At 39.2% G+C, this 23,245-nt stretch overlaps 1 protein-coding gene across 11 annotated transcripts in view; it reads left to right on the top strand.

Annotated features, from left to right (window-relative positions):
* The window catches only part of CEP112 (centrosomal protein 112), a 348,495-nt gene that overhangs the window by 182,857 nt on the left and 142,393 nt on the right, over positions 1-23,245 (top strand). For all 11 annotated transcript variants that reach the window (XR_005454199.1, XM_038757370.1, XM_038757364.1 and 8 more), the window contains one exon: positions 7,724-7,906. Coding sequence is in view for 10 of the 11 variants with exons in the window: in XM_038757370.1 (XP_038613298.1) it covers positions 7,724-7,906 (183 nt within the window). In the remaining variant the exon portion in view is untranslated. The remainder of the gene's footprint in view (positions 1-7,723; positions 7,907-23,245) is intronic.

Here is a 23,245-nt window from a genome sequence, read left to right as displayed (position 1 = left end):
TTGAAGCCGAGAGTGAGGAGTTTTTGCCTGATGCGTAGGTTGATTGGTAGCCACTGGAGACTTTTGAGGAGGGGAGTAACATGCCCAGAGCGTTTCTGCACAAAGATGATCCAGACAGCAGCGTGAAGTATAGATTGAAGTTGGGGGAGACAGGAGGATGCAAGATCAGAAAGGAGGCTGATGCAGTAATCCAGTCGGGATAGGATGAGAGATTGAACCAGCAGGGTAGCAGTTTGGATGGAGAGAAAAGGGCGGATCTTGGCGATGTTGCGGAGATGAGACCGGCAGGTTTTGGTGACGGATTGGATGTAAGGGGTGAACGAGAGAGCAGAGTCGAGGATGACACCAAAGTTGCGGGCTTGTGAGACGGGAAGGATGGTAGTGCCATCAACAGTGATGGGAAAGTCAGGGAGGGAGCATTGCCTTTGGGTGATCAGCAAAGTGTGGCAACAAAGAATCAAGCTACAAGAACTACATAAACTACAAAATTGTAGTAACTTCCAACTCAAGGAAGCATTATCTCAGTCAATATGGAATAGCAGCAGGTGGTTGGGTAACAAAAGCAGTGGATGGACCAGACTCCTCCACAGCAACCAGGAGACGTTGCTCTTCTCAAAAAAAAAGGATGCTTTACAAAAATGCAAATGAGAAAAACTTCAGGTTTTTCCGAGGTAAACTCCTAATCCTGACAAGGAGCTACCTTGCCTTGCTCTCAGTTTTGAACTGATCATTGCAGTGCCATGCTTTCATTCATGGGTAAGGTCAAATATTTGAATATGAAGAACAGCTCTATTTTAATTAGAAATTAATATCATCATCATCAATCGTATTTATTGAGCGCTTACTGTGTGCAGAGCACTGTACTAAGCGCTTGGGAAGTACAAGTTGGCAACATGTAGAGACAGTCCCTACCCAACAGTGGGTTCACAGTCTAAAAGGGGGAGACAGAGAACAAAACCAAACATACTAACAAAATAAAATAAATAGAATAGATATGTACAAGGAAAGAAATAAATAAATAGAGTAATAAATACGTCTCTATTAAATATACAGATTATAGATTACTACTATAAATCTACTATAAATCTACTATAGTAGATTTAAGTGGCAAATTTTTTAAAATTCCAGAAATCTGAGTAAATCCGTAAAATAGAAGAGGAAAGTTTGTTGTGTTCCTCCTCATCCTGTGGTCTTTTTAGTTTCTCCTTTGGTCCTTGATCTGGAAAAGGAAACGGGGTAAGAAATTTCATTTTCACTGTATGTGTTGCCCTATGTCAGCCTTGATAGAATTTCTTTTCTGTTTGAATCCCCTCTTCTTACCAATGCAGGATGATATTTTAATAATGTTTCCATGTTTGTGGTTAGCAGTTGCGTACTGTGAATAATAAAATTGTAAACTCCTTGACAGCAGGGTTTACAGTCTTCTAATTCTGTTGTACTCTCCCAAGCTTTTAGTACAGTGCTCTGCGTGCAGTTAGTACCCAGGAAATACTATTGAGCCTGATTTCACTGTCATATACATTAACTAAAAATGCCATCCAGTGCTTCCACATGTGGTAGTAGATTATGCAGATGAGAACCTCTAACTGACTGAAAAATTTTCATAAGCCCTTTACAATTTACCCATTTTATAGTGATTGAGGCAGCTGATGGCAGTGATCTTGGGTAGCCTAAAGGGAAAAAAAAATTGTCAAACTGAGCTGCAGGGATCATTATTTAGATGTTACTGAAATTATGAACCTTTTTCGTTCAGGGTAAAATTAATTTTTTTCAACCCTAGACTTTGGTCCTAAACATAGTCAGTAAACTCAGGCATGAATTCTTTTTAGTGGTGACAATATCAATCTACTCATCTAGGACAAATTTACCTTTAATGGGCACTGAAATCATTGAAGTACAATGAGAAGAGATGGAGTTTGAAGAATGATATCATTTGATTGCCAAAAAAATCCCACCATAGTCCAGGAAATCCTTGCATGCCTGTTTGCTGTTTGTTTCCAGCTTGAAAAGGACTTGTGAAGGGACAATTGGAATTGTCTCTTTGTTTCATTAAGTTCGGTAGCAAAGTAACAGGAAATCTTGATGAAAGCCTAAATGCTACAGGATATATGCCTGTGTGAGTATAGAGTTGTTCCACTTGTTTGATTTTCTGTTTCCACATCTGCCCATTTCATGTATACTTGTTTTATCCATTGACATTAAAATAATTGTTTTTCAGACATGACAGAAGATCCCAATGGGACTTTGGTCAAAATGGTGTATAACTGTTCAAGGTAGACTCATGGGGTATTGAGGCAGGCTATTTCAGACATTTCAGCTCTTAACAGTTTCTATTTGGAGGGCTTTTTTCTCCCTGAAGCTTAGTAATAGTAGATTGCAAAATTGGCTTGCTAAATATGAAGTTTATTCTTCTTTTATTGTTCTTCTGTTACAAAATCAAGTGTGGCAGAAAAGTCCTATGAGTTCTCAATCCCTTGCATTTCACGGTGTACAAACCAGAAAGTTAAACTGGTACTTTGAGGGAAATTATTGTAATAAGTGTAATAAAGTAGACTTTTTGTATTAATAATCAAGATGCAGTGTGACCTAGTGGAATGAGCATGCACTTGAGAGTCAGAGAACATGGGTTCTAATCCCAGATCCACCTCTTGTCTGCTTGGTGACCTTGGGCAAGTCCCTTCACTTCTCTGTGCCTCAGTTACCTCATCTGGAAAACAGGGATTAAGACTGTGAGCCCCATGTGGGACCTGGATTGTGTCTGACCTGATTATCGTACTCTCTATCTCAGTGCTTCATACAAAGTCTGGCACATAATAAGTGTTTAACACCATAACAAAAAGCACACGTGAATCCTATGAATGCGGTTCTAGAAATTTCAAAGTATTGATTGGGGTAAGGATATGTGGACAGAATACTTGCTTTTCCAGTAATCGGATTAGTTCCAACTACAAACTCTTAAATTAGAGGGCTAATCAGAACATAATCCGCAAGTCTTGAACAACCTCGAGCCATGTTGTTCAGGAGCAGAATTTATGGTCAGAAAGATCAGTTGTGACCTTAATCGTTACTCAGGAAAGGCATAGTTCTGAACCCACAGAGCAGTAAATTCAGGGTGGAACAGTGAGCTGATCCACACTGAAGACATGAAGAATGCCTTCTAATCAGCCTCAATGGGAAATAATGTTGAAGGGTTTGCTATTCTCTCCCTCTCTGGACTTGAAATTACATTGGGTTCCCACCAGAAGAAGCACAACCAAAGACAGATTGTGTCTCCCATAAGAAACTGGGCTATGGTAGAGTGCCCTAATGCAGAGAGCCAAAGATCTACCGACTTAAGAAATTTGGAAGTAGTTTGGCCCTGCCAGTAATTTTGGGTGCTGGTTGACCTATGTCTAAGTAGCCAAGGAACAATAAGATATCTCCTGTACAGTCAAACATTCAGTCATATTTATCGAGTGCTTACTGTGCAGAATACTATATTAAGCGCTTGGGAGAGTGCAATATAACAAAGATGGTAGATATTCTCTGCCTGCAACAAGCTTACACTCAAGAGGGGGAGGCAGGCCTTAATATAAATAATTAAATTACAGATATGTACACATTCTGCTATAGTGTTGCTCCAAGCAAGTGTCTTCACTTTCCAGGAGCCAACATTGTTGGAATAAGCTGTCATGGGGGTTTGGAGGCCTCTTTACAATGCACCGAACACTTAGTGTCAGGTGATTGCCGGTTCCATCTCTGTAATATGTTGGGGCCAGGAACCATAAATCCTTCAGGAGAGTCCAGTGCTGCGTTAGAGTATAACTGGTAAGATGACATTTTTCAGTTGTGGGGCACCCAGGTTGTCTATTTTATTTAGTAGGTGGAGGATAGTATTAATGATCAGAGAAGGTTTATGGCACATACACCGAGTAAGAGGAGACCAGTGCTGTTTACCTTAACAAACTCATATGACCTAATGACCTTTTCCCATGTTTGGATGTTGAAATTTCCCATGGTGATCAGGTCGTTCGACTCCTTGGGGAGCAGTTGGGGTCAGAGGGACATCACACCTCTCCAGAAACATCCCTTTTTTGAACAAGATCAAAAGAGAAACCAATCAATTGTATTTATTGAGTGATTCCTATGTGCGGAGCACTGTACCAAGTGCTTGGGAGAGTACAGTACACCAGAGTTAGCAGACAGGGTCCCTGCCCATATCGATCTTACCTCTTGGCCTGACTCTGTCTGGTCTCAGCCCAAGTTAGATTGTTCCTCGGTCCTCAAAATCCACTGCCTTAAATACAAGGAAATTAAGGTGAATGGAATTGAAATGATTGTCTAGTGATCAGTGAGGTGATAGAGCTGAGAATCCTACTGGGAGTTAAAGCCAATGGTTTGACATCCGCAAGGAATAGCTTCTCTGCATTTCTCTCTATCTCAGTCGGGAGCTCTCTTTGAGATTCTCTCCAAATATAAATGTCTAACTCTACACTTTCCCAATAAGCCATATGCATTACCAGGTTAGGAGTCCTCAGGTCCTTTTGTCATTCTCCTTTGAGATTTGTCACTGATGACGTCTCCATCAGCTCTGCTTTCGAGTCTTTAGTCCAGCCTGCATGTTTTAGGGGACTGTTTCTGTGCTTATCCATCTACATCGCATTGCCAGCATTCCAGAGCTTCCTTTTTCAAATTGCCAGTGTATTTGCAAGGAGAACTAAATGTGCCTTTGTGAAAGTGTCTGATGAAAGTTAGACATGCTTTGGCTTGACATTTCCTCATGCTTTGGCTTGACATTTCCTGGCAATAAACGGAGGGGACAACTACAAACCAAGATTTGCTTCCCCCGTGAGAAAGTAAATAGTATTGAGGACCATGTCTCCTAAGGCATTAATAGAGTTTTCAAGTAATTTATCCTGAAAGGGAAAGTGGGTTTAGTACTGGAAAACCTTGCATATTAGTGACAACCAAGTCTCTGAGATTTCCTTCCGTCTTAACGAAAGTACATTCGGATCATGCTAAAAATGATTATGCATCAGAAAATGTAACTGTCCTGAACGTTGTTTCATTAGAAGAAGATCGGAGCACTGTAAGGGTGCCATCATCAGTCTAGGTTCTCCGTTATAAATATGATTTCATGTATTCAAAAATGAGTCCCATATTTGTCCAGAGTCTTATGGTCAACCCAGGGCTAGACATCCTCCTGCATCCATTCCTGGACCACTGGGGAGTGGCACTTTTCAGGACATGGATGCACAAACTGCAGGAAAGACCACGCCTGACCCAGGAGCCACAAGCCCTTTCCATCCACGGCCCTTCTCCGCTCAAGGTGCACTCCTGACTGAACTTGGAAGTATGAGAAGATGACTTTCCAATGCTCGGAGACAAGAATAAAATGCTGTCAGAAGGTGAAATAGCGTCAGGAAGAAGATGAGCCACGTAATAACCAAAGTACGCAGGGTGGTGCTAAGCCTCATGGATCCCAAGGACGTCATTTGGCAGGGTGTAAAATTGAATTGAGGAAATTTTGCTTTGGGCAGCCTCTCTTCCAGAGTATGTCACCACTGCGCAACTCCAGGAATGGCCTGAGTTCGAATTTTGGTTTTGTCTCAGATTCCGTAAGCATTCTTGGGCATTTTTTTGCAGTTCAGTGTAGCTCAATTTTCCAGTTTCTAAAATTCCAGACAATAATCACTGGCCACTACCTTCTTGATAGGAATAATGTGGAGAATCATTTTATTCTACATTAGTATTTGACATTCATTCAATCGTATTTATTGAGTGCTGACATTGAAATGTGAGGTCGTTTTATTGGTAACTACTCACCATTCAGCTTACTTGAGTGACGTGAACCTTTTTGGAAACAGCTTAGATAGACAGTATTTTTAAAATTTCTAAATGGGGCATTTGCTTCTTTATTGTATGGAACGGTATTGCAATGGCTATCTGTAAAATGAAAATAATTTCCACTGTTTTCATCAAAAGCCTTTAAAGATTACTTAGAATTTCTTTGTGGTCCTGCTCATTTTTCATCATGTCTTCCTTGCATAAATCAACCCAAGTTTCAGACAACTACATTGACTCATCTGTACCTCCATAAAGCTGAGCGGAAGTGAGAATGTGTCAAAGAAAGGTACCTCCTCTACTTTGAAGCCACTTGTATTGAGGTCTGAAAATAAACATACATATGTCAAATAAGAAATGTGAACTACAGTGGCCTGTAAATCCATAAAAGCAAAAAAGTTAGTAGTTTTATTATTTCAATGTTTCATTCAATGGCTCGCACCGTATGCACACAGAAACCCACTTGTACCCATTACTTTAAAACAGTGTTTATGCTTAGAGGAAGATACTCGTGATTTCAGCTCCACTTCAAAGTACATCTTAACGGAACCTTTTATGTTTGCCACATTCACGGATTAATGCATTTATTCTTAAGAAGATTGCAGGCAATCCGAGAGGCACCAAATATTTATTCTTCTGCCCCATCACCACTGTTGCAAAATCAGTGCGAATAATCATCCAGAGACCTCTAGTTTCAAGTCTTATGTAGGTTAAAGATTTAAAATCCCCAATTTGCAATTTGTGCCGAGAGTTTCAAAATGGGAAAACGAACAAAACAGCTGCACTCATTACGGGCGACCCGCCTCAAGAAATGAATGCTATAGCTTTAAGATAAGGTGGCCTGGACGCTTTCATTGCACAAAACAAGATCGATTTGGAGCAGGCTCCTACTGTTAGTTGTTTTTTTTTTCTCGAAGGAGGATTCTCACGCTGCAAATAAGTCCACCTATTCTTGATACCAGCGGTTTCCTTTCCCGAAATCCACCAAAACTGAAGAAAAATCCAAGTGACTGTTCCTAGCAGCTGTGTGGCCTGGAGTTCACTGGGGAAGCTGGCTTCCTGCGGTCCCCTATTCATCACCTGCTTCAAAGGCAGCCTGGCTGGCTATAGTTTGCAGGCCAGGTAGGGTGCCATTGTTCACAGTCTGGGAGGATTAGTATCAAAGCTGCGGCAACCAGGCCCTTGGTCTCCGGCTGCCATTCAGTCTTGCCGGGAGAGGCTCAGGCTGGTCAAGGTCACAGTATCCAGTGTGGAGTGGACTGGGAACGGATCCCGAGAAGAGAAGGCTTTTTATGAAATCATGGCGCAAGCTCCCAGCACAGCAGGTGCTCTTCTGGAACACATACATCTGTTTATGTTGGTGTACCGTTGCTGACAACGAGATAATCGAGCTTTGTTTTTTTATCATTTGATTTTTTTAAAAAAAAGGCAACGGTACACGGAGTAACCCAGATGAGTATTTCACTAAGATCCCTTATTGGAAGAATCAAAGAAATATTTGACAGATTCAATCCCTGCTTTTTGGCTCTATGTACTTAAGGAAACAGAGCAGCCTATTGGCTATTAACCGTTTATAATCCTCACCACTCCTGATTAGCAACAGCAGGATTCTTGGAGGATAATACCTGGCAGGCGACATGATGCATTTTTCTGATGTTGAGCTATTTATATCAACAATTTGCCAAAAGACTTGCTGGATTCACTCAGCTGCCTTGAATATTATGATTGCTGGGATAAAAATCCCTCAAGTTCCCGAGTCTTCCGAAGGTGAGGTAATCATGACGTAAAAATAAAATTTCCAACTTTGTCAAATTAAGGGGGAAAAAATTAAGCTGTAGACAAGTTGTCATGACGACAAGGATGTTCTATTGATGAACTGTACTCCTCATTGTCCAATCAGATAGTAGAGCTGAAGCTGGAGCATGAACAGGAGAAGACGCACCTATTCCAGCAGCATAGCACAGAGAAGGAATGCCTAGTCCAAGATCATGAACGGGAAATTGAAAACCTGGAAAAACAGCTTCGCGCTGCCATGATGGATCACGAAAATAAAATTCAAGAGTTCAGGAAACGAGATGCACAGGTAATTATCAATAATATTTGACGAAACGGGTGTCTATTAAAGAAAAAAAGCGGTTTAATGTCTCTTCAGTATACTTGAGGTTGCACGCTGTTTGATCATTTGCGAAACTGACATATAAACGTGATTTTTTTTGTTTTGTTTTCTTCTTTCCCCTCCCCCATATTCTGGCTAAATAAGGCTTTAGCTGCAAAAACCACAGGTAGCCAGATTAAAAATCCCATGGTGCGCTTAACTCGGCCTCTTATTTATAATCTTGTCTCATTTTCTTTCATGATGATTTTTTTTGTAAGGTATCTACCTCCGCCCCCCCCCCCCCCCCCCCGCCCCTTCCCTAACCCTTGGTAAATCCCTATGAAAATATATCTGGATCATTCAAATGCTTGTTGTTTAAATCACTGCAGGTAGCCAGAAATCATTTCTTCTAATACCTGATTTTATTCTCCCCAGCGTCGTTTTTTCTCATTGTCTTATGTGTTCGATTGGGACCGTCAGATTTCGAGTGATTAAAAAAAAAATGATTTCATTTATTTCCCATCAGTTTTGTTGTTTCTCCTCCACGCACACATATACCCCTCCCAGCCTCCATCTCTGTGGTCACTGTTGGAAGCCATTTGGCAGAATAACCCCCAGCTGTGGTAGCATTTGACTCTTCAAACTTATGGATGAAATGTGCACTGTCAGCATGGAAAACGATCTTTATAAGTTTTTAAGAGAGAAAACATCTTATTGGGGGTGGCGGGTGTTTGTAATGTAATACTTTCTTAAGAGTATAGCTAATAAAAAGGCCTTACTCAAATCCATTTAAAAATAACTTGTAGAGTTTTAATATAAAAAGATTTATGTTCACCTATATCCCCCCACCCCCAAATAGTTGTTTTTTATGAATGGGTAATGAGTTCATTTCATAGGTTTGCTGTAAACAGTCATTTCTCCCAAAATGTAACCATAGGACCCTCTCCGCGCAAATGCTTTTTTGTTTTTACTCAGATGAGTTCACTCCTTGATAATAAAATTTCACCTCCTTATGTACAACAAGTTAAAATAGTTCATATGTATTTTTAAACGTAGTAATTTGACTTAATAAAATAATATTTCCAGGGAGGGCGGGAGGGTGGGAAGCAGAGGTAGGCGGTTTCGGGAAGCAAGAGGGCTTGAAGAAATCATTTGTTTTTCATTTTATCTTAATCCCAGGAAAGCTTTTACTTCATGATAGAAACAGCTAGAAAAACAAAAAATATGATATAAATGAAAATTCTTTCTATCCTCCCCCTGTCAGTATGGCTTCCCACGTTAAAAAGGTAATGTTACAGTGAGCAGGCATTGTAACAAAATCTCCGGTGGATGCTGCAAAAATTAAAAATACTGTGCCTTTTTTGCACCGGTCATTAATGGACACCATAATAAAGATGCTAAGATTTTGAAATTTATACTTACTTTGCAAATATTCTTTCCTATTCAAATTCTCCCTCAATTGTGATGTCAAGCTATATATAGTAGTCTTCCATTCCAAGGGAGTTTGGCATTAAATTAAGTATAGGGAGCTTTTGTTGTACAAAATAGGCAGAATTAATGGAGTATTAATGATTTTTAAATTAATTGGGGCTTATTGTGAGAAGGTCTTACAAGAGAAAAATCCCAGGAAGCAAGTTGAGTGCCCAGTCATGGTATTGAACTTACAATATCTGCCTGATAGGGTGTGGTCCATCCATGACATATATAAGCAGGCTTTGAAGTTTTTATATGAAAACTGAGATGCCTTATACTTAAGTAGGTATCAATGAAATAATGTTCATTTTCCAGGGAAATATAAAAAAACTCAAGAATTTCATGTCCACCATATCCCCGTATTTGTGAAATATGTTTTCTTTTGGTTTTCTCTCAGTGTTAGGTAGGGAGAGTATATATTAATTTATCTATGGAGGCCTTTTCTAGTCAAAATGTCAGTTAGCTGTGCGTAGCTTTGGCTTTTTACTAGAAGATTCGTCTATTTTAGAAAGAATGAGCAGATGTCAAATCATTTTTTTAAATGATGTTTATGGGACTCTTTGAATCTTCAAAATTCTTAGGACTAATAATTTGTACATGTATTTGATTTTTCAGTTGTAGCTCATCCACAATTTCTACCATTGGGAAATTTTGGAGATAGTAAGTATTGCATTCTGAATGGAAAGAAATTCTATACTTTTCATGTCTTTGATTCTCTTCACTAATTCTGACATACCGAGATTTGTCAAATTAACCTGCTTAAACCTGGTTTTTGCAAAATATAGAATGACCTGCTGAAGTAGCATAAAGAAAAAGACGTATTATGTTGACTTGGGCTTTTTCATTTCTTGGCGTAGTTTTATTTTTTGAACTGTTGAGCTCTTTCAAGTGAGCAAAGAGAGTCATTCTGGAAGATAAGGTTTTATTTATTTTTCAGACTCAGGAAGAACGTCCACCAATAGAGGACTGATAGGAAGTTGTGTGTAATAACAATTGTGTTATTTTCCTTTGTTAAATATTTGAATGATGACACCATCAAAGGTGTTTTATCCATTATTTCAGCTTCTTTCCATTGTAAGTACCAGGTTGATGATATGAAGAAAAGCGTATTTTTATAAAGGCTCTACCATTTTCCTACTAGTAGCATATACTCATTGTCAGGGCTCCTTTCTGTAAAATAATTACAATGAAGTGATCTTGGTCAAATGGAGAAGTGAGTGTTGCCGTATTTCAGTGCTAAACAGGCAGCTGATGATATATATGTATTGTGTGTGTGTGTGTCTATATACATATATATCATATATATGCTATATATTTAATTTAAAACACATTTAACTCCCTTTTCTTTTAGGGAGAGCATTTTATTGATCATGCTACTTTACAAATTTAGATCTTTTGTGTCATAATCTTTTATTTTTCTTTTAAAATAGCTTTCCAATCCGTTGCATTTTGAATAGATTATTATTCCTTGCATCTCTAAGATGATAATGTTTTAGGCAGAGCAACCAACTTGGAATGTGGAACAATGGAAATTTTAGGATGTTGAAGGTCTTAATCGCTTCTCCAGTAACTCTCCTAGTCATGTCAATAAACTCCTTATTTCTGCAATCATATTTTGACTTAAAATTGTTTTAAGCCTTCTTAATGTTTTAAATAAAACCGCAGTTATAGTCACTGGGTTTCAAATTGTTCTATAGAGTTGGGTTTAAAGGCAGCATCCACTTTTGCTCTTTTGAAGGCCATAAACCAAATGTTCAACATTTTTCTTTAGATTGTTTTTAGTCTTTGAAAGACTAATTCTTTCATAAATATTCCACAAAATGTGTCCTTACGTACTTGAAGTTTGTTGCCAGAGGATTTCGTCTTGCGTTGATAAAGTTTTAATTTGCAGCATATTTGCCACAAGTTTGATTTGAGAATCATAAAAACATAGTGTTTATTTGTAGTATATCATAATCATATATTATAGAAAAGAGGTACTTAATAAATAAAATGGTATTATCAGATTGAGCAGTAAGGCTTCTCAATTTTAGAAGGATACAAATCAGTTGTCCTCCGTAGGCTAGCAGAAATGCTCTTTTCAGGTCCGGGTTGTTGAGGGTGTCCAGCTATATGACTGCTCCTGTAGTCCAATACTAGAAAATGAGATGGAAGGGAAGCAGTGTCAAAAGGTATCTGGGGAAAAGGCTAAAGATGTCTTAGAAACATGTCTTCTTTTGGTACTGGAGAATTCTTGTCTTCCCCTCCACCCCTCTCTCCCACTCCTGTTGTCTTCTCTTGATCTCAGTTTGATCAATATTGATCAAAGACCAATAAAGCAACTTTACCCAAGAGCAAGAGAAGTTAGTAATGCAACCTGTTCTCCCTCCCCCATGGAGGGACTGGGAGCCCCATGTTGGACCAAGACTGCATCAGACCTGATTATCTTGTAATTGTACTCCAATGTTTTGTACAGAGCGTGGCACATGGTTAGCACTTAACAAATACCATGATTAATATTATTAGGCAATAGTATTTGGAGCTACTGCACGCCTTCCTCTGATAAACTGGAGATGGGCATTAGGGGATTGAATCGCAGGGGAAGGGACTGAGGAGTTGTGGGGAGAATGAGACTTCCTCACTGGGTATAGAAGATAAAATGCATCTAGGTAAAAGTGGTATATATTCTTCCTGAAATCCTCAAATAATTTCTTCACTATCAACAACCACAAATAATGTTTATTAAAAAGTCATTTGCGTGGTTGTGGTTTAGGAACTATTTCATTCTTTCTGTGGTTACACCCATCAGCTTGTTGCATAAAGAAAACAAGCTGTTTCATTGCCCTTGGGCTGCATCAGAGGACAATGCAGCCTAGGGTGTACATTTTAAATATCGCATTGTAAATAGTGGAAAAAAAAGTGTAATAGGATATTTCCCCCATAGGATATCTTTTACATAATTATACACTGTTGCTCAATTAAGGCACATAAAAAAGCTTTCAGTGGCTGACCCAGTATACCTCCTAATATCAGGGGACCCACATTTCATTAATACATTTTGGTGGAATTTCTGATACTGCCTAAGGATATTTAGAATGAAAATGCTGTGATCATGTTTCTATGCATTTAACAAGGCAAAATGTGTAACCCACCATTTAAAGGCAGTATATTGCTTTGTACATCGCCAGCACTCTCCATTGTAAAAATAATTTCCATTTTAAAAATATCCAAGTAGGTAGTAACTTGTAAGTACTAAGAAAGTTTGGGCCTTTGTTTGTTAGTGGTGGAAAAATGTGTACTTGAGTAAAAATAAAAGAAGTCCCAAGTATCAAAACTGACTTCCTTAAAAAATGATTACCTCCATCTATAGCAATAATATCGTTGAAGGTATCTTCAGTAGTGAATGAGTAATTTTTGTAATTTCCATATAAATGGCATGTATCCCTTGTTTTTTAGATGGAAGAAGACTTTTCGATGAACCTTTCCACTAATATTGGAAAATTTGCTCTAAAATGAAAGTGAGGTTCCTCCTCCACCCCACATTTTTAGTTCTAGAAGTCCAACAAATCCAGATCCAAGTCACCTTGGCATACTTGGAATTAACTGTATCTATGAGTGAAATCCTTTCTTGGAGAGGAAAAAAAAGCTGTGATTTAAACCCTAGATTATAATCTAGGTTGATTTTAGAATGATTTGGAATTGCTTAATTATGGTACTTGTTACTTAATATCTTGGAAACAGGATCAATCTCTTCTGGGGAATTCCTTAAATTGGGATTCCAGGAAATCACCCATATGGTTCCAGTTTGTTGGGAAAATCCAGGTTGCTTCTTGTCCAGATGATTATCTTCCCTTTTATTGGGCAAAATTATTTGGCGGGGGGTGGGGGGGGTGGGGAGGGAGGGGTCTGTGTGTGTGAGAGAGACAGAAAGAGAGAGAGGGAGAATGAATATCTTTTCTCTGGCAAGGCATTATATCTATAGGAGAATGAGGGTCAGTGATGAAAATCATAAACACTGTGGTGCAAGTGTTGAAGGCTTCATTGAAGTGACTAAGATGATGTGCTTGGTATCAACTAGGAAAATTTAAGTATTTGCATTTTATTAATAACGTTAGCGTTGTCAATGATCTTTCCCATCACTGTAGACTGCATAATTATCCTCCGTTTCTCACAAACCCGTAACCTTGTTGTTATCTTTGACTCACCTCTCATATTCAACTCACATATCACTCAGTTACCAAATCCTGTCAGTTCTGCTGGTTCAGCATCTCTAAAATTCACCCTTCCTCTCCATCCCAACAGCCACTATGCTGATCCAAGCACTTATCATATCCCACCTTGACTACTGCTGCATCAGCTGACCTTCCTGCCTCCTATCTCTCCCCACTCCAACCCATACTTCTCTTTGCTGACCAGATCATTTTTCTCAAAAAAGTTCAACCCACATCTCCTCACTCCTCTCCACCCCCTCATCAAACCGGATCTCCTTACCGTTGGCTTGAAATTGTTCAGTTGGCTTCCCACCTGTTTCTTTGTTGATTTAATAATTATGATATTTGTTAAGTGCTTACTATGTGCCAGGCACTGTTCTAAGCGATTTCCTAACTACAACTCAGCCTGCACATTTTGCTCTTCTAACACCAACTTACTTACTGTAGCTCGATTTTTTTTTATCTCACTGCCTACCCCTGGTGCACATCCTTCCTCTGATCTGGAACTCCTTCCCCCTTCATATATGACAGACCGCCACGCTCTCCACCTTCAAAGCCTTATTAAAATCATATCTCCTCCAATAAGCCATCCCATATTAAACCTCCTAGCACCTACTACCTCTCCGTTTTTTTCCTCTTTTCTTTGTGGAATTTTTAAAACACTATGTGTCAAGCTCTGTTCTGAGCACTGGGGTTGGTACAAGTTAATCAGATTTGACACAGTTTAAGCATGTGATATTCACCCCACAGTAAACTCCTTGTGAGCAGAGAATTTATCTACAAACTCTTTTGTATTATATTCTCCCAAGAGTTTAGTGCAGTACTCAGCACACAGTAAGCACTCAGTAAATATCGATTGATTGATGAAAACTGAATGTTTTAAAAATAATCTTGAACAAATTCATTCTTATCCCTACCTCTTTAACTTCACCAATTGGCAACCCAGGTCCCTAAAGAAATCGAGATAATCAGTTGTGAGCTTCCCTAATCATCCTCCTGCCCTACTTACTGCTATTCTTCCCCTCATCCTTCCCCTCTCCTCCTCCTTTGCTATCTCTCACAAGGATAACACTTCCATCCTGTACCTCAGATATTATTCCTTGTTCCCTAATGAAAAATCTTTGCCTTCACCCTTTTCCCTCTGACATCATCAGCTCTTCCTTCCCTCCTGTTTCCTTCCTTTCTCCCTTCAAGTGTGCACATATGCCCCATTTTGGAAAAAAATAAGCAAATAAAACCTTTTGTAATCACTGCCCTCTCTGCCATTTCCCCTTCTCTTTCTCTTCTTTAAACTCCTAGGATATGTTGCTACCCCTGCAGCCTCCGTTTGTGCCTGTCAGCTTTCTTTGCAACCCCTAGTAATCTGGATTTCACGCTGTTCAATCCACCATGATTCTTCATACTTAGGTTTCCAACAATATCCCATTTGGCCAAATCCATTAACCTCTTACATATGTTAATCGTTGTTTCCCAATCTGCTACCTTTGACACTCTCAAGCACCCTTTCCGCTTCACAATCCTTTCTGACTTTGGTTTCAAAAATCCAGTTCTAACCTGGATTTTTCTCCTACCTATCTAACCTAGACTGTGAGCTCACTGTGGGTAGGAATGTGTATGTTGTTATACTGTACTCTCCCAAGTTCTTAGTACAGTGCTTTGCACATAGTAAGCAGTAAATAAACACAAATGAATGAATGAATGAATAACCTCTTCTTCAATTCCTTTGTCTTCTCTTCTTCTCCCTACATTTTAACTTTGGATGACCTACTCACACAAACTCTGTAATATGCCTCCTGAATCAGTACATTGAGTCTTGCTCTTTCACCTCCTCTCCATTTTGGATTTTTCTCTTACCTCTGCCCATCTAAACTCATTTGTTCCAGTCCATCAATGACTCACATCTTTCTTTTCAATCTAGAACACTCTGTCCTTGAATTTTGCTACGCCATGCCCCTTCCCTCCTTTAAACCTCTTCTAGGAAGCATCCCTTGACTCATCCTGGTCTTACAATCCCATCAACCAATTCAACAGATATTTATCTATATATTATTCAGTCAGAGGTATTTATTGCAGAGCACTGTCCTAAGTGCTCTGGAGAGTGCAGTGTAACAGTTTTGGTAGACATGTTCCTGGCCCACAAAGGAGTTTATAGCTTCCCTTTCCCTTCACTGTCATTATTTACCTCCCTTTATCCACAGTTCGTGAGTCATCTTTTACTCCTGTATCTCATTTGCTCCTTACAACTAATCTGACACCAATTCCTGTTGATTCTTCCTCAGTGATATTTCACAAACCCATCTCTTCCTCTCCAATTCTGTCCTCACCACAACAGAGCTAAGAAAACATTATCACCTCACAACAGAATTCCTGTAATAGTCTTTTTGCTGGTCTTTCTGTTCCCAGTCACTCCTCATTCCAATCTGTCCCATATAGAAGGGCAAATCATCTTTTTAAATCCCAGGCTAAACTCATCGTTTACCTCCTCAAGAACTGTCAGGGACAAATTTTTTTAGAAAGCAACTTTTCCTAGGAAAACACTCCTACATGAGCACTAGAATGAGCATGATAATCACTACTGCTATTGAACTATTTTTATAAGATACAGAATGACAGCATAAGACAAGACAAGACAGAGGGACTTAGAGAAGTTTTGTCACTCCATCGATTGTATATATTGAGCACTTACTGAATGCAGGGCACTGTACTAAGCATTTGGGAGAGAACAACGCAGCAATATAACAGACACATTCCTTGCCCACAGTGAGTTTACACAAGTGTTTTTGTCCCATGGCCTGAAAGGAGATTTGGGGAATTGTCCCCACACAATGAAAAAAGTGAGAATAATCTCATTTGGGTCCCTTCTCAAACAACCATCACCAGAAGATCTTTCCTATAGCTTTTCAGAACCCACTCCTTTGGAGAGACTCCAAAATGAACCAAGCCAAGGCAGCTGCCCTGCACCAGCAGTAATCATGCCACGAAGGAGTCCACTCCTCAGAAACCTCCATTGAACACTCATTCATCTTGCATGAAACAGAAACTCTTGACCTTTAGCTGTAAAGTATTCCACTGGCTCTCCCTCCTACCTACCCGCTCTCTTCTGCTGCTTAGATGGCACTCTCCATTCCTCCCAAACTCACCAGTGCTGCCTCTTGATTCCTCTCTCTCTGATCCCTGGCTCACACACTTCCTCCTGAGCAGAACTCCCTCCTCTCTCAAGAAGGATTAGCTGACTGGCTTGCTGCAGGTATTACAAGAAACGAAAACTAATTCCATCAATAACATCAGCCTGTACCTTCCCCACATCGATTTAAGCACTTAGTACAGTGCTCTGCACACAGTAAGCACTCAATAAATACGATTGAATGGTTACCAACTATGTCGGCAACAAGTTCACTCTGCAGGAATATTGCCAACATCTTTGTTTTCCAATGATGTTTTGGAGCGTCCCCATTTAGATCTTTAAGCTTTGCCAACTCTGGGGCTGACAACTTTAGTCTTCTGAGTTGTAGATTTGAAAGACTTTTTGTGCCGGGAAAGGTGATGCAAAGTGGAAGCCAAAGTGCGTGAAATGATTGGCAAACTGATGATATCATTGAACGTTCAAAGAGTTTGCAAATAGAAGCTTATTAAGCTGACATTTTGTCTTCTGTTCAGCACTAATTGGAATCATGCGTGGTTGCACGATGTGGAAGATATTTAATACCTGAGCATTTATCATGACAAAGTGAAAGAAATTAATGTTGAGGAGACCTTAAATTCCTTCCTAAGAGAATGAACAAACTACTTCAAGATCATCCACTTTGGAAAGGTGTAGATTTTGAAGTATACCGACTCTACCAAAATGTTGCCACCGTGTAAGAACTTTAAGGTTCTAAAATTGGCCTGATTGCAACTATTAAATTTTAAACTTTAAAAACATTTCTACTAAGCTTATAAAAACAGCAGTGGTTTTAGTTGAAAACTTGACATGCCAATTTTAGTTGAAACCGATTTGAAAATTCCAGGAAAATTGAACACCACTCTTTTATACTAATGTTACAGTTCTTTTCCCTGATAGCTTGGGTTCTTTTTTAACTTTGGTCCTTTGTGGTAATGGAATAAGCAAAGTGATTATAGAAAGCACTCAAGGCAGGTTTGGAAGGAGAAACTGCACAAGCGTTCCAGGATATTTGAATATTGGAATATATCAGTCAGAAGTAGCATTAATTGAACACCTACTGAGGGAAGAGCCCTCTATTGAATGTGTACAGTTGAAATTAGATTACATGGTGCATTGGTGCTTACTGTGTGGAGAACACCATACTAGGCGCTTGGGAGTGTATAATATAACAGAGGTGATAAACACTTTCCCTGCCCACAAAGAGCAGTGGCCTTTTGCTTGTGTGTTAAACCGGGGTCTGCAAACATTGGGAGTTGTCAGACACATTCAGAGAATGAAGTTTGTGACCCCACATGGTAGCTTGGACCCCAAAGATATACCCATTTCTTTTCTTGTTCAATAAGGAAATATGGATTTCTGAACTAAGTCCAAGTCTCAGTATTGTCGGTTTTTATTCCAGTATAGAATTTTCCAATCCCTAACAAATTCACCAGCTCTGATAGAAACTTACCTTCCTTGCTGCCATGCATTATTTCACGGAATCAGAATAATGCATTTGTAGAACTATAAATAAAATAAATTCAAAGGCATAAGGACCCTAGTAGGTGTTACCCAAGCTATATGCTACTGTCCCCTATTTTTATCTATTATCTTGTTGGAGGTGAACTAGCAATAACCTTTTCAAACCATCTGTTGTGTTGTACCATGCAATTCCTTCCAATTTTATTTTCGATGAAATAGAATCTACTTCTTGGGAATTTTTTAATAATTATCTAAGCCTTCTCCAAAGAAGCTGCAAAACAAGTTGAAACTATTTCATAGATTAGATTTCTGGCACTAACAGTAGATGACTTATTAGCTAGTGAGTGATAGGGGGATTTCATGCTAGTGCATTTTGGCTCCATTTGACCTGGGAGAGCTAAAAAAAAAAAAAAAAAGTACAGAGCTGAGCTGGTGCAGACGAGCAATTTGGCTGGGAGATGGTACGCTCAGTCATCCCAGCGGGTTGACATGGGAGGGCGTCCAATTGATGACTGTTGTGTCTATGATGGTGGCTCTGTCGGCTCCTTTCACCACTCTGCCAGCATGCCTAGACTCTACAGCTACTCCAAGGCTACCCAGTGTTCATTCATTCATTCGATTGTATTTATTGAGTGCTTTCGGTGTGCAGAGCATTGTATTAAGTCCTTGGGAGAGTTCGATATAACAATAAACAGACACATTCTGTGCCCACAGAGAGCTTACAATCTAGAATAATCATAGGGTGGGAAGGCAGAGCAGGAATATGATAAAATCCTTGGGGCAGTAGCGTTCCTCTCTACTAACTTGATCATGCTTTCCGAGGGGCTTAGTACAACATGCTGAACACAGTAGGTTCTCAATAAATACCACTGACTGATTGAAAGGTGTGAAACCTTAACATATCTTGTCAGTCAGACAGAACAGCTAGCAGCAGGGGTCTTGGTTGCGGGCTTCAAGAAAGCACTAATGCTATGACCCCCCAAAATCTGATCTTGCCATTTTTTTGAGCTGTATTTTCCAAGGCACTTAGCACAGCACATTACAGTAAATACTATCACTGCCACTAGTACTCAAACTAAGTAGTTTGGAATTGTAACTTCAGGAATTACCTGAGCAGAATCGAAACAAAAACAGGATTTTCTACAGAAAAATGTTTTCAAATTGTGATAGGCCCTGGCAGATGCAACCATCCTTACAGCATATTTAATTAATCAATTCAATGGTTTCTATTGAACACTTACTGTATGCACAGCGTTGTACTAAATGCTTGGGAGAGTACAATACAACAGACTGGGTAGATACATTCCCTGCCCACAGGGAGCTTGCAGACTAGGTACTATGTTTATTTATGTTTATTTTTCATTCATTTTGTGAAGTGGAAAGGATTGTTATTTAGAGCCTGGAAAAGTACAGTAATCATAAATGGTATGGTCCTTGTCTTTGAGGAACTTACAGTTTAGTGGGGGAAACAAGCAGATGAAAATTGTGTGTATTTGTATGTGTGTGTGTGTATGTATACACATAAAAATATGTTTTTTTAAGCATTTACTATGTGTTAGGCACTGTACTAAACACTGGGACATATAGAAGCCAATCAGTCTGGACTCAGTCCTTGTCCAACATGGGGCTCACAGTCTGAATCTCCATTTTCCAAGTGAGATAACTGAGGCACAGAGAAGTGAAGTAACTTGCCCAAGTCACATGGAAGGAAATTGGCAGATCTGGGATTCAAACTCAGGACTTCTGACTCTCAGGCTCTTGCTCTTTCCACATAGCCATGCTCCTTCTCTATTTATGTGGCATGTGAGAAGTAACAGCAAAAGTAGGGGAAAATGAGTAATCAAGTATGTAAATGCATAAAGAAATGGGGTAGATAAATCAGTTTATGCATATGGGATGAGTGCCTGTTAGGATGACACCTGGGGTGATGGTAATCATTGGACAATGCCTCTTGGAAGAGGTAAGTTTTCAGAGAGGCTTTGAAGGGACAAGGCTTTTGATATTTATTTATTTATTTTATTTGTACATGTCTATTCTATTTATTTTATTTTGTTAGTATGTTTGGTTTTGTACTCTGTCTCCCCCTTTTAGACTGTGAGCCCACTGTTGGGTAGGGACTGTCTCTATATGTTGCCAATTTGTACTTCCCAAGCGCTTAGTACAGTGCTCTGCACATAGTAAGCGCTCAATAAATACGATTGATGATGATGATGATGATATTTGAAAGGTGGGGAAGCTCTCAGCAGGGACTCTTTCAACATTATTTTGGAGTGGGCTATGACAAAATCCCCAAACATTACACGGCAAACATGTCTCTGCTGGTAGACTCAATCAATTATTTAGATAGCCCAGCAGCATGGCGTAGTGGATGGAGCATGGACTTGGGAGTCAGAAGGTCATGGGTTCTAATCCTGCCTCCACCACTTATCTGCTGTGTGATCTTAGGCAAGTCACTTCGATTCTCTGAGCCTCAGTGTCCTCATCTGGAAAATGGGGATTAAGGCTGGGAGCCCCACATGGGACAGGGATTGTGTCCAACCCAATTATTGTGTATCTACACCAGCGCTTAGAACAGTGCCTTGTAGGTAGTAAGTGCTTAACAAATACCATTATTATTATTATTCTGTTTTTCATAATTAGTTTCTTCCTATAAATTACTGTCTGGGTTTGTTGGTTTGAAAGTTGTCCCTTCCCCAGGACTAGTGGTGAGTCTGAAAGCAACTTTTTGTGTTCATCCTGGGGCTTTTCCTAGCTAGAGACTATCTCCAATTTGATCACATTTCATGCTTCCATGATGTCCTGTAATGTCATATACCTTGCTTCTATAGGTGAAAACGCAGTTTGCGTATTTTATCCTTTTCTTCTGGATCCCTGAGATCTAGAGGCGAATTCCTGCCAAGTATAGGATAGTCATGGGCTTATATTTTCCTGATTTTCAGTTTTCATATAAAGCAAGTAGATATTTTTTAATTATTATGGGGCTCTTGGCTCGCCTATGTCTGAGAAAAAGTTTCCAGTCATTTCTCACTTATGTGCTGTGTTTAACAGTCTTAAAGACTGTGAGGGCAATTCTACAGAGCAAATAAACATGTCAGAATTTTGCTTAGAGGCAAATCTCAGGTGATTCTCTGCAAACACTACTCCTACATATGAGGCATCATTTTTCTGCAAAATTAAACACTGGCTATTTGTTTTTTTGAAAGGAGCCATATCTGTTTTGCTGTAGCCACTAGTTTTCGTAGGCAATTCAGTTTCTGGAGCCCTGTGACATCCCATGGCTACTGAAGTTAAGGAATATTTTAGGATATTAATTTCTTCTGACATGACTTGGTGCCCAAGTGAGTTATTCGAGCCCAAATAACCGGAAAGGCATAAAATGTTAGTGAATCATCTCCCCAGCTACCATATGTGAATTGTGATGTTGCTAGTAATTGGTATATTCCAAAACAAAAGCTGGAGGCATACCATACCTCTATATTTGGCCAGTCCCACCAAATTATCTACTTGAAGCAATCAGAATAGTTTTGTCTTTCCCAGCAAAGCATCCACGCCCTTATCTAGCTATAAAGGAATGTGAAATAAAAAATTAATTTAACCGAGGATAAAAATATGTGTGCTATGCAGTTATAATCGTGTGTCATTAATCAGAAAACACTGCAGAAATTCTGACAAATTAAAAACACAAGGATGTGTCTGCAAGGGGTTTTTCAGTCATTAAAAAGCTGCTTCACCTCTCAGGCAAACTCTTTAATGGCAACTTCTCGCTCAGTATACTGACATCTTCAAAGGCTCTGACATCTGTCGGCCTTTGAACTACCATTAAAAAATATTATCCCATTTCCATTCTTTTATGCCCATTTTTTTAATTATAGCCCTTCTTTCAAGTTGGGAACATGGTAGGTTTAAATGATGCTGTCCTTTCGTTTTCAGCCACCCAGCTGCGGTTTGAATAAATTGATGTAGAATCAAAGGCGGGACTTTAAAAGGAAAAAGGTTTGATGGACTTGGACTCCGAACCAGATGAGGTTTTATGATGAAAAGGGTTTAATCCCAGCACAGGCATTGCTTCTATCAGTAGAGCAGTACAAAGCAATTCCTAGATATAGGTTCATGAGGAATGATCTATTTTTTTTCAAAAAAAAAAAAACAGTGCAGATCTCTTCAGGACTTGCAAATGTGGCATTAGCTAATATTCAGAGAGCTGATTTCCTTTCATCCACCAGAAGCTTATGATTATAGTACAGTTCTCGAATTGGAAATGAGAGCTGCAACACAGATTTAAAGCTGTGCTGTCTGATTTGTATTCAATCTACATGTCACTGCGGGACAAACTAGTCTAGGCCAAGATGGTTCAATAAAAAGAAAAACAAACACTTCCATCATCCAAGATTTGGAGGAAAAAGAATATTGCCAACTAATTAGCACAAGAGTTACAGATTATTGGGTTCAAGAATTTAGTAGCTTGGGGTCTTCTGAAATTTGGTAAGTTGCCTTAAAAATGTGTTGTTTCTCTGCTGTTAAATAATATTCCACATGCCATCCTGCTGTAGCCAACATGTTGTAGAGTGGCATATAGAACAGTAATAATAAAGGGAGACTAGCTTTGTATGGATGGTGCCGTTGTTTTTTTTTTTTTTTCCACATATAACTATTTAAAGAGAATTACCGTTCATTAAAAATTGTTGTCTTTCGTTATCTTGATCATGATATTTATGAAAATATCTATTTTTTCTGAATTTATGTTCCCTCATCCTTTTGGATAAATATAACTCATTCAAATTGAGATATTTCAGTAATTATGCCAATTCCTCAAGGATGATCTAAAGCTCTACACCTCGAAAGAATGACCAATGACGATAATAAAAACTCAGCCTTAGGTTTTTGTCTTATCTTAAGTAAAATCGACAGTGAGCCTATTCAATAGGAAAAAAAAACATGTGCCTCCATATCGGATGATGGCTTGTATTTTGTAGACTGAAGTTAGAAGATTGAGAAGAAGAAGCAGCATGGCCTAATGGAAAGGGAACCGGCCTGGAGTCA

The sequence above is a fragment of the Tachyglossus aculeatus genome, chromosome 15 (assembly GCF_015852505.1).
Source record: "Tachyglossus aculeatus isolate mTacAcu1 chromosome 15, mTacAcu1.pri, whole genome shotgun sequence".
Classification (NCBI taxonomy): Eukaryota; Metazoa; Chordata; class Mammalia; order Monotremata; family Tachyglossidae; genus Tachyglossus; species Tachyglossus aculeatus.
This window is presented reverse-complemented; position numbering and strand designations above follow the sequence as displayed.